The sequence below is a fragment of the Beta vulgaris genome, chromosome 9 (assembly GCF_026745355.1).
Source record: "Beta vulgaris subsp. vulgaris cultivar EL10 chromosome 9, EL10.2, whole genome shotgun sequence".
Classification (NCBI taxonomy): Eukaryota; Viridiplantae; Streptophyta; class Magnoliopsida; order Caryophyllales; family Amaranthaceae; genus Beta; species Beta vulgaris.
In genome coordinates, this window is record NC_079210.1 from 52,242,721 (window position 1) to 52,255,601 (window position 12,881).

Here is a 12,881-nt window from a genome sequence, read left to right on the forward strand (position 1 = left end):
TTGAACTATGATTCAATATATATCAACCTGAATCGTTCCTTTCAAAATGAAAACCTCAATTTTTGTTCTACCTTTCCATCTTCATGACTTGTCAAATACGCTTATATATATTTTTTAATCTTTCTCACTTGAAATATTCTAGTTAAAGTTAGTTAAAAAACTTTGACCACATGATGGTTATTATATTATAATAAAGAAAATATATCAACAACTTGAAATCCTTGATAACAACAAAAATCACATAGTGGTCGTTTGGTTCAAAAATGGAATTGAAAGGGAATATAAACAAATAGGAAGAAAATGGTAATAAAAATGATTATATTTATTGAGTGTTTGGTTCAAGTCATGGAATGAAAATGGATGGTAACCATTACCACCGATAACTAATGAATTTTGTTACTTGAGGGGGATGAGGAGGTAACAAATTTGGGGGAGTCAATTACTATCAAGTAATGAAATGGATTGGTGAGAATTTAAACCAAACATGAATAAAGGGAATCGATAATTGATTATGTTTATTAAAGCCTAAATATAGTGAACCAAACAGGTTGAAGTAGGAGTAAAAATTTAACGGTGTTGAATAGCCATGCACAAAGTAGTACTACCTCCGTTTCTTTTTAATTGTTACATTTTGACATTTTACACTATTCACAAATTGCACTTTGACCCTCGTTTGTGATTTATACGTGAATAAAAACATAGTCATGTGGGATCTTGTTAGATTCGTATTAGTATGTATTTTATTAATATGTAGTTTTTATATTTTTTACAAATACAAAATTAGAGATATAAAGGCTCAAAGTAGTGCATCGGCATACGTGAAAAGTGTAAGTGTAACAATTAAAAAGAAACGGAGATAGTATGTAATACCTCGGAATCCAATGCGTAAAAAAGGTAACAACATTGCCTCCAATCCATGCAACTTTATATAATGCATGTGGCGTATCTTAAAACTTAAGATCAGACAATACAACTTTAATACAGATTGCTTTCATAAAAGTGTATTAGTTTGTGGATTCCTCTTGCCTTTTGCATGAATATGCAGACTGGTTCACACCCATCTTTTGCTTTCTTCCTTTTCAAAAGCTTTGCTTAATCAAAGAATATTACAATATACTACTATTATAATTATATATATATATAAAGTAACAACAAAAGAAAGAGTAATAATAATGTCATTTTTAAAGCAAGAGAAGCAAGAATGGATGGAAAGTTGACATTATGAAGAGGAAAAGAAAGAAAGAAGAAAAGGCCTGGCGCTTAAAGCAGCCATTTTTAGAAGAAAAATGCCAGTCACAATTTAGCCATTTATTTACCTGCCAAAGACAAAGAAAAATGATTATTTAAAAAAATAAGAAATTAAGTACGCCTAATTCTAATTTTTGTTCATTTGAAACTCTTCTTTTTTATTACATTTTGCTTATTTGGATGATTTCAAATAAGCATTGAGTAAAAGAATTAGCATTAAGTGTATCATGCTCACGGTATACCGTGATGTATGATAAATTTTTTAGAAGAAGTACTATGTTCAACATTGGTAGTGATACTTATAAGGAGGAGGAGAGTTTGGTCCATATACAAGTCCAAAAGAGGTTTCATACTAAAACCAATTCGCAATAGTAGGAGTAGCTCCTCTAGCTTATATTATGGTACTTTCTCTTCTCTTTCTCCAACACGAGACAACTCATAGGTGGACAACATATATGGAGTTCAACAATAAGCGATCAGAAATATTTATGATCAAAGTTATATATTGTCATCGGAGAACGGACAACATATATGGTGGTCGTCTGACGATCAATAGAGAAGGTGGTGGTCTGATGGCTTGGTGTTGACCGCGAATTATGGGGAGAAAATGTGGATATTGATTTAGTGAAGGTGAAGGAGAAAAGGAAAAAAAAAGGATTGTTTTTTGTTTTTTATTTGAATAAAAATTAAAACCCCAACCAATGAAACAATGACACATGTCCAAGTTTACTGGTTTATTAGGTTGCATCAAGTTTTGACCTACTCTAAGAATTTTGTTACAAAATTTAAAATTATTAAATAATAATCAAAAGTTTATATTATTAATGGAGAAGTAATCAAAATTTGTATTATTGTAGTTAAAAAAGTCTGTTATATATTGAGACGGTGCGATATAAAGTTTTGACCAGGGAAAAATTGGAACAACTATCTTCAAATACAGAATTAACTATAAATCATTGTGTCTTCGACTACTCGATAAAAGAATATTGGTCAATTTTAAATTTTTTGCTTTAGAGGATTGTTAGTGAAATATTGATTCAGGAGAAAAGTGTAGTATTTATGACAAATAAAATAGAGATGTTTATGATGATAACTTACTACTTCCAGCAAAGACTCGGCAAATGAAAGTGAGAAATATGATGACGATAACAATTGCAGCTAATAGTCCAATAATTAGAGCGAATGTCTTCACACTCTTATTTTTGTCGGATCCTAAACAAAATAAAGGAAAGAGAAAAAAAAAAGATAAGATTCATGCAGAGAAAAACAATTAAGATTAGTTTTTAATTTGTACAACAAATAATTAAATCTAACTTAATTAAGTTATGTAACAATGATCTGGGTCCTAGTCATTAGTCACTGGTTCACCACAGATAATGTATTCTAACACTATTAGTACATATTTATCTTGGATCTTTATTACCTTCTTGTTATAATGTACTCCCAAGACTTTGTCGTCATGCATAATGCATTAGGTTACAATTCCATTCCCCCCTTACTCTCAAACGCTTGGCTCATTAAGACCCGAACAGGGTTCGGGCCACTTCTTCTTACTAACAAAAAAAAAAAAAAATCCAACTATAGATATACATGAATCTCTCTAGTTCTTTAAATGATGATACAACATTATTTGTTGTAAAAATGATGAGTTAAATTAGAGTATAGACCTAAAATATACTATTTCGCCTTGTAATGAAGGATTAAGCTGTTTTTCTTAATGCCAAATGACTGAGATTTCGAGAAGAAGAATTGCAACATAAACGAAGAAAAAGTATTAATATATATACGTACACTGATTTTTTGTAAAACATTTTTAGTAACATAAACGGAGTAGAAAATTAAGGTCAAAAGTACTTATATATATATATATATATATATATGTCTCTACAATTACCAACATATAAGACATTATTCTTTTGTCACTTAAGTTATAATACTATTGGAAATATACAATATTGTGTTTTCATTTTTACAAATTCTAGTGGTAGAAAAACATTGTACTCAATTTTTTTGGTCAAATTATCCACAATAACCGAAAGACACCTTATAATGAAGCAATATATATATGTAATGGTAGAATCAAACTTATGGAGCTAGAGTTTGAGAAAAGAAAAGAAAGAAAACAATAACCAAAAGTATGTAATTAGACACTTTTATTGTCAAATTATTCATACACCTTAAGCATTATAGTACAATATATATTAGAAGTAAACCAATATACTTCTATAGTAAGCAAATCTCGATTATATAAGGCAACATATGGTGGACACTAAAAAATAGAAAAAGGAAAAAAAATAGAGGATAACTAACTGTTTCATTTGAATGAAAAAAAAAGGATGGGGAAAGTAGGACAAGTAAATTGAACTTCGGTTATTTTTTTTGAAAATAAAATGTAAAGACTATTTTTCTACCCAATTAATATTATTTTCTACTTCATTTGTTATCACACGTTATCGCACGCAATATGTAAGACTAGTTTTCCATAATTAAACCCCAATGATACTTTGTCTAATAATGTGTAAGATGCTTAAGAATGTCTAAAAATAGTGGCGTAACAACATTAAGATTTATAAAGAACTTACCAATATTATTAGTGTTGAAATATGCACGACCACCTCCAATAGTATACCTCACGTAACATTTACCTAAATACATATCACCGTAACCACTTGTTGCACAAACCATCTTAACTTGTTTATCAGCCTCTTGTAAACAATCTTGACACTGCCCTTCATTCAAGTCTCCTACACATTGCGCAATCACCGCAACATCCTTAGACCCTCCCGCCCTATAAATCTCTCCTCCACCACCCACCACCCCATCTAACACCGCGTCGCGGTTCGTTATCTTATCAGCTATCCCCGTAGGAGTGCCACATTTTTTCATGACCACTGTCTTATCCTCGGCACCAATGAACGTGTCATTATCATACTTAACGTAGCACCCTTCGAGTTGAATGACACCTCCACATGCACCAGGGCATAAGGCTCCTAGACGACTAACCGAGTTGGCTACGCATGTAGCGCAGTCTGGCATGGAGAGGTCGCCTCGGCATTGGTAGATGCCGTAGACAACGTCGTGCGGGGAGGTCCCCGCGACGGCGAAGTGGTTGTAGGACATGTAGGTTGCTGAGTTCACGAGGGAAGTGAGGAGGGAGTTGAGGTTTGAGGTGTAGGCGGAGTCGTCGGAGGAGTATCGGAGTTGAGAACAGCCACCATAGATGAAGGAGTTGAGTGTAGAGGAGTGGGAGAGGGAGAAGAATAAGGGTAGGAGTAAGATAGGGAATGTTATTGGAAGTGATGGTGCCATTTCAAAGAAAAGGGAAGAAAGTGATGGAGAGAATTTAAGTTAGGTGTTTTCAAGGGAGGTCACATAAGCATATATCAATTGTTAGTTGGTTGTACGTTTTATTTACTTCATGTTTCTATGGTCTTTAAGGATAGTCTTAGGGGCATTCTTGTAAAAGCATTGATAAGTTTGTTTATCTATGTTTTTTTTTATCCATATGACCTACAAAGGAAGTATAAAGTACAAAGAAGGAGAAAGGGGATTTGAATTTGTGACCTATTGTTCACAACACCTCAATCTTAATCACTAGGCCAAAACATCCTTGATAGTTATGTTTATCTATGTTATGAAGAAAAACTTATCTTCATCTTAGAGCTGATCATTTTGGCTTGGCTTGGCTCGGCCCGGCCCGCCATATTTTTGTGCGGATTTTGGGCAGATTTTTTGGCCCGTGGTTGGGCCAAATTCGATTTTTTTTTTGCCTTGGGCAGGCAAAAAATGACTTTTTAGTCTATTTTTTACCCGAAAAGCAGCTCATTTTGACCCAAAATTTTGGTCTGAACCGATAAATGGCTATTTTTTTTAAAGCGCGATCCGACCCTGTCCATGATCACCTTTACTTCATCTAAATGTGTTACTCTCTCACAATGGCTAAATGTATTATTTGCTATATTAGTAATTAAGTTTTATATATTAACTTTAACTCGTATAGTTTGTTCATTTTTGTTTTACCCCACCTAGCTAGTGATGTGCTCATATGCATCCTTTTTCTTTTCTTGTACCTACTTTCATTTGGTAATGTTTTCTTTTGTCTGTATTACCCTAGCCTTTTTATCTCACTTTTTCCCTCCCTTAATTAATTTAGTGACACCCATTTAATATATATAAATTATACCTTACTTTTTCATCCTCCTCCAAGAATTAATACCTTACTTAACTAATTTAATGAATTTATTTTTTTATAAAATTAATTCTCCATTTTCTATCTACAATATTGAAGTATAACATGAAAATTTACGAGAGTTAGATATATAAATGAAATAGATAATAAACCTCATGTATTAGAAGAGAAAAGGAAAGAATTCATTACCAAAAATATTAATGTTGAAAAAAAATATGCAACATCCTAAAATAAAAAATTGTTGCAAGTAAAACAATTATATTTGTTGAAAGTTAGTGGAACTTACAACTTTCTCAAAATTATTGCAATAAGTTGAATAGAATTAGAGTCAACAACACCTAAAAACAATAAAAACATAATGGTCAACATATAATGAGGTTATAGGTATATTACTTATCTTTTAGGTGTGTGCGAGATTCTTTTTGCACAAAAGCTCAAAAGTTGTAACCTTTCTACCTAAGAACCAAAGGTTTTCTTTTATTAAATAAAAATAATAATAAGACATAAATAAATAAATAAATAAACCAAAGGCTTTCAATTGAATTTCTTAAAGCATTGGGTAAGATAAAACACTCTCAAATCTCATTGGTGGAAACTAAGAAAAGATACCTAAAGGTTAAAGTCTTAAAGGATTACAAGAAGCACACTTTATTAAAGATCTAAAGTAATATGAATATGAGAGAATATCTCAAAAGCATACTATAATTCAATGAATTTCCTAAAGTCAGAACATTTAAAACATAATTAGTTTTTATCTCGGCCGATATGTCTCGTATTATTTACGAATGTGTATTTAAAGTCTCCAAAAATAGAAATAGTATCTTATTCCTAAGGGTCTGTTCTCTTCGGCATAAAACAGCTAAACTGAACTGAACTTATTGGAGCTGAACTGAACTGAATTGAATTGAATTGAATTGAAATAAACTGAATTGAATTGAATTGAATTGAAATAAACTGAATGTAATAAATATATAAATAATATTTTAAACAAGAATAATATGAATATTAAATAATAATTATAAAGATAACTAATAATAATGAATAATAATAATAATAGTATTTTGGATATTTTAAAATGATAGTTATAAATAAATAATATTAATAATCATAAATTAATAATAATAATAATTAATGATAATAATGATAATTTATAATAATTATTTTATATTATTTGTATTAATATATTAATACTTGATGATGATATATAATAACAATAATATCTAAGAAGTAAATTAATATTACTATTTTAATAATTAGATTTAATAATATAAATTAGTAATAAAAATAATGATTGGGTTGGACTGCAAAAATTACATCATAAACCGTCTTGACGTGATTTGATTGTTTTATGGGATAAAAAAAAATGGATTTATTTGTGCTTTGACCTAAATCATGTTCCTCCTAATAATAATAGTAATAATAATGAGTAAAGCTATAATAAACAAAATAATATATAGAAACAACAACAACAACAACAACAACAATAATAATAATAATAATAATAATAATAATAATAATAATAATAATACTTAATAGTAATGATATATATTTAAAATAATAATAATGATAACAATAATAATAATAATAATAAGAGTAATTAGTAAAATAAATTATACCAACATAATAATAATATTTAACAAAATAATTATAAAAGAATGGAGCTGAACTGAACTGAACTTATTGGAGTTGAACTGAACTGAACTGAACTGAACTTATTGGAGCTGAACTGACTGAACTGAACTGAACAGAAAATAAGCTGGGGAGAACATGAGTACTGTATAGTGTAGTTGGTTAGTGCATTAGCATATCAAATAAGAAGTCATGGATTCGAGTCTTGAAACAAATATTTTTATTGCTCAATATCTCATTTGATTGTGTGAGGGAGGGAAGATTACATGTGGCAGCATGACATTTGTTTGTCTTGAATTATATATATATATATTATATATATATATATATATAATATATATATATGATATATATATATATATATATATATACTTCCTTCGTTTTTTTTACATGTTACACTTTTCAAATCACGGACTTCTAGGTAATTTTTGGAGAGGAGAGAGATAGAGAGAAAGAAAACAAAAGGGTCTCATGTGAGCATGTGATAGGAAAGAGATAGAGAGAATTATTATCCAAAATAAAAATGTAATATCTAATTTAAAACTTCCTAAAATAAACCGTGTAACATGTAAAAAAACGGATGAAGTATATAGATTATAGTTTACATGTTGGACCATATGGCCTATCAACCCACAATCTCGAAGCTAGTATTGGCCCATTGGACCGTTTGGACGAAACTCCATATACCACCAAATTATTGAAATCAGGAGGGATGGCTAGGGGTGAAAGTTATTCGGATAAAATCCAAAATCCAATCCAATCCAATCCGAATTAGTAATTCGGATCGGATTTGAACTGTGTTCGGATTGGATTCGGATTGAGATTTCTTGAAAATTTGGATTTTCGGAACGGATTGGATTGAGGGTAATCGGATCCAAAAATCCAATACAACCAAATAGTAATATGCCTTGTATTATGTATTTGGATTGGGCTTAAATGCTTATTTTTTTTATAAAAAAACCTACTCCATATATACATAGCACTTCAACCCTTCCCCTAAAATACTAAGTACACTTAATTCCTCAAATCCTCATTTACTAAATCTACTAAATTGTTGTTGTGCTTAATTCATTTCATCGAAAAACATGAGTTTTAAAAAAATTGGATTTCGGATCGGATCCAATTTAGAGTATGAAAATTTGAATTGGATTGGATCGGATTCAAACCCTAATTGGTTTGGATTCGGATTGAAAAATTGAAATCCAAATTTTATTCGGATCGGATTGGATTAGGCCTAAATCCAAACCGCACATCGAACTTTCAACCCCTAGGGATGGCATCTACTATGAAGAAACATGCAGGAATTATCGAACGAACATTACTCACGTCACCATCGCGGCAAGACTGCAGGTGTAGGTTTGGGCTTTGAAGTTGAGCCCAAAATCCAAATATAGCCTTTTGTTTTTTTTTTGTTTTTTCTTTTTTGATATATATAGCCTTTTGTTTATTGTTTAGGCTAGTTATTCAGTATATATAAAAAAAGTATTTATTAAGTATTAGATTTAAATGTATTAGTTAAAGATCTTTTTAATCAATTTTTTTTTTTATAAAAAAACAGTCTATAAATATAATTTGAGAGAATAATCTAAAATATCTTGTTAAATCAAGTTAGTTTAGGTGAAAATTTTATGTGAAAAAGTAACATATCTCAGTTTTAGTTTTAAGATAATGTAGTAATAGATTGCAAAATTTGTCTTCATATTCTACATCTATGTTTGACAAATTCATGTAATTGTACTTGCGGTATGATTTTTTTAACCAGGTTTTCCCGAGGTTTCACGAAATGCACCAGGTACCTTCGTTGTTTCAAAAATGCACTAAATGTCCTTGTGATTTGCATAAAATGCATCAACTACCCTTACTGACTAACGGTGTTAAGTTTCCGTTAGCTTTATTTACCATTTTGCCATTATTAGCCCCTAATCCTAAATCCTAACCCTAAACTCTAACCCTAATATTAACCCCCTAACCCTCCTCCATCGCCCTACCACCCAACCCTCCTCCCCTACCCCCGCAGCAGCCCCCATCCTCCCCCACTACCCCAGTCCCCAGCAACCCCCTCCTCCCACCCCCGCAACAACCCCCCTCCTCTCCACCCCCTGCATTGTCCCCCCCACCACCCCAGTCCCCAACAACCCCCTCCGCCCCCACCCCCGCCAAAAATTCCCTCCTCCCCCACCCCCGCAGTAGCCCCCCCCCCACCCCGTCGAATTCCCCCATCCCCGATACAAAATACACCAGCGTATCCGCAACAATTAAAGAGAAAGAAAAAGTGCTTGGGGTCGTTGGTTGAAATCGACGACGGTGGGGGAAATTTGATGGAGATCGATGGTGGTGAGGGAAATCGATGGAAATCGACGGGGTGGGGGGAACGGGGGTGGGGGCTACTGCGTGGGGTGGGGGAACAGGGGTAGGGGCTACTGTAGAGGTGGGGTGGGGAAATCGACTGGGGAGGGGTTGTGGGGGTGGTGGGATGTTGCGGGGGGTGGGGGAAGGGGAAGGGGAGGGGAGGTGGTGGTGGAGGGGAGGTTGTGGTGGTAGGGTTTGAAGTTAAGGGGGTTAAGGTTAGGTTAGGGCTTGAAGTTAGGGGTTAGTTTTACGATAGGGTTAGAAGTTAAGGTTTAGTTAGTTAATTAAGGATAATTAGAATTTAAATAGGGTTAGAGGTGTTAATTAACCCTAAAAGCTAACGGAAACTTAACACTGGTAGTCAGTAAGGGTACTTGGTGCATTTTATGCAACTCACAAGGGCATCTGGTGCATTTTTGAAACAACGAGGGTATCTGATGCATTTCGTGAAAAATCAGGGGTACCTGGTGAAAAAACCGTTTTTAATTTAACTCTTTTAAAAACAAAGCGTTTAGTTGAGACACATCTTGAGTTTCAGTTTTATGACATTTTTGTATCATTTTGAGACACTTTTATATCAATTCAGACTATAGTCACTATACTTCAATTTAAGCTATTTTTACGAGTGTATGAAAAAAATTATCAGTTTATGTATATTATCTCTAATTTGGGGGATAAAATTTTAAGCTTATGGCATTAAGTTGTCAGTTGGGCAAACTCCACAAACTAGTAGATATATAACTTATAAGTTTATGGCCACAATGTTTAGTATGGTAATCTATCATTCCACATCAATGGATAGAAAAAGTTTATGGAGTTATAACCTCTATTTATTTATTTATCCAATATGAGTCACGAAGGCAGAACAAAGTACAGAGAATCCCGTCAAAAAAAAAAGTACAGAGAATGAGAGAGAGATTCGATCGAACCTGTAACCTATCGTTCACAAATCACAAGACATCAATCTTAACTACTAGATCAAGACATCCTTGATTTATCATTTTTATTTATTAAGGTCCTTAATACTAAACATTAAAAGATGAGGTTATTAACCTAAACAATCTAAATATATACAAACCCGATTCCCTCTCCTTTTAATTATTTTTTTTTCAAAATTGGTGCTTTATAAATTTCTATAATTTTGTTTCTTGTTATCTATGTATCATTTTTAGTATGCAATGCTAACCTGTAGCTCGCGTAAGCAAATAAATATTTATAAAATTAAGATAATAAGAAACAAAGACATTTTACAATTGACTTGCTTAAAGTAATTAAATTAAGTTTATAGGATCTTGTTTTTCTGTTGACATAGATTTTTTTTTTTGCATAATCGTTAATTTTTCTAAGACTAGTGTATTCGAGTTTTAATGTATATTTTCCTCTAGTCCATAAAGTACTCTCTCTGTTTCATAATATAATTTTTGTTTCTCGCTTTTGAGATCAAATTTTTAAATCTTTTTCATTTTTATATAGAAAAAAAAAACATATTTATATAGGATTTTGTTAGATTTGCCTCAATGTATAGTTTTATAGTATCATCTTTTTTATATTTTTTATTAATAAAAAATTAAATATATTGAAAATCAAATATTAACCTGAAGACCGTATAAAAAAGAAATAAACACTATATTATAAGACGAAGGAAATATCAGAGACGGTAACGATCCTTCTAAATCTAAGGGTGTCTTTATCGCTGGTCTTGAGCAAGAGTCTGAGGTACAGACTTTGCCAAGACTCAGAGAGTCTCACGGATAATCTTCAACAAAATCAATGTGAGTCTTGAGATGGGTTTGGATAATCAAGACTCCACCCAAGACTATTGATATGGGACCCATACTTTCTAGGCCACCAAAAATCTGCCATGTGTCTTTTATTTTTTTCTTTGTAAAAATCTGCCATATTTTAAATTTTTGGTAGATAGTATGGATAGAGTCTGAGGGATAATGTATAAAACTGGAATGAGTCTGGAGTGAGTCTGAAAAGTAAAAAATAGGTAAAAATTAGTGGAAAACTGATGTGGCAAAATCTGAAGTTTGGATTTAGATCTGAGGGATAAACACACCCTAAATGACTAATGTATAGACGTATAGTCACAAATATTATCAATTTATCTGATAATCAACAAAAAAAACTAATGGATAAACTCGAGGTGACACAGAAATTCAGAAATTAGTTCGTACAGGTCACGACTCACGGCTACCGAAAAATTGCGCGTACTACCACTCCAACTCATATACACGTCATCAAAATGATGCTAAAGAATTTTGCCAAGTCAAAGCATTTTCTCCTCCCATCACATATCCACGTCATACTAGTAAATATTCCTAGTCAATTTTTTTGACTCAGTTTATACAAAGAAAATGAAAGGATATTTAAACCTGTGACCTATTATTCACAGCATCTCAATCTTAATCACTATGTTAAAACATCATCAATTGAGTTATTAGTTAATGTATAGAGCTTACTTTAGGGTGAAAAATTGTAATTAGATCCTATTAAGGGAATCTATATTGGCCGAGGCTTCATAAATATTCCTTATAGTTGAACTCTAATAACATTACCTTTTATCAACAAAATAGGAAAAAAATCCTAGTTCATTATAATTAATATCCTCCCATTTCTATTTTAGGATTATTACAAGTAAAGTTTATAAACGATGTATTTTGTGAATTGGAAATTATAATGACCCAACACTTTAAATTGGATTAATACTCCCTCTGTTTCAAATTATAAGGCATTTAAGCTAAAAAATTTTGTTTCACAATATAAGGCGTTTTACATTACCAATGTAAAATTAAATGCAATTTTATACTATCAAGATAAGATTATAGGTTATTTTCTATTATCAACACAATATTTAATGTAAATTTTTATTACCTATGCAAATCTAACTAAAACTAACTAAATTCTTAATATGCGTAAAAGTGGTTTACATGCCTTATAATTTGAAACGGAGGGAGTAGTGCTTATTGAACTTGTAAAGTTAAAAGGAATCTTTTAGGACTTGGGTTTTGTACTTCTATTAAAGCCAGAAAATATATGATCAGATTTAGGTTAGAATCTAATGACAAAATAAATATATATGTTCATAAAATATCAAGGATAAAAACATTTCTTTTAAAAAATACAATTACACTTTTTTTTCACAAACATTCGTAACGATTAAGGTCTTTTCTAACAAAACTCTCTTATTATGTACTCCCTCCTCTTTTTAATAACCATATTTTACATTTTTACGCTTGTCAATGTAAATATATGAACATTAATATCTCTAAATAAGATCTCCCATGTCTATATTATTTCTTACCAATTAATCACAAATGATAGTCAAACATAAATTTATCAAGTGGGTAGAGCGCTCCCCCTTGGCCCCTGAGGTCGTGGGTTCGATCCTTACCCTAGCATTATATTGGGGTATTTCCTTTACATGCTATCCATGCCTTACAGGCCAATGTGTTGGTGTTTC

The 12,881-nt window shown here is 31.8% G+C and overlaps 1 protein-coding gene across 1 annotated transcript; it reads right to left on the minus strand.

Moving 5' to 3' along the window:
• Window positions 1-1,106: 1,106 nt before the first annotated feature.
• LOC104904685 (plasmodesmata-located protein 7) lies at window positions 1,107-4,655 on the minus strand. Its single transcript, XM_010693034.4, has 3 exons — window positions 3,831-4,655; window positions 2,347-2,460; window positions 1,107-1,316 (listed from the first exon to the last, which is right to left on the minus strand). Exons 1-3 carry the CDS (start codon window positions 4,555-4,557, stop codon window positions 1,309-1,311), a joined length of 849 nt encoding a protein of 282 aa, XP_010691336.2. The 5' UTR covers window positions 4,558-4,655; the 3' UTR covers window positions 1,107-1,308.
• Window positions 4,656-12,881: the final 8,226 nt, after the last annotated feature.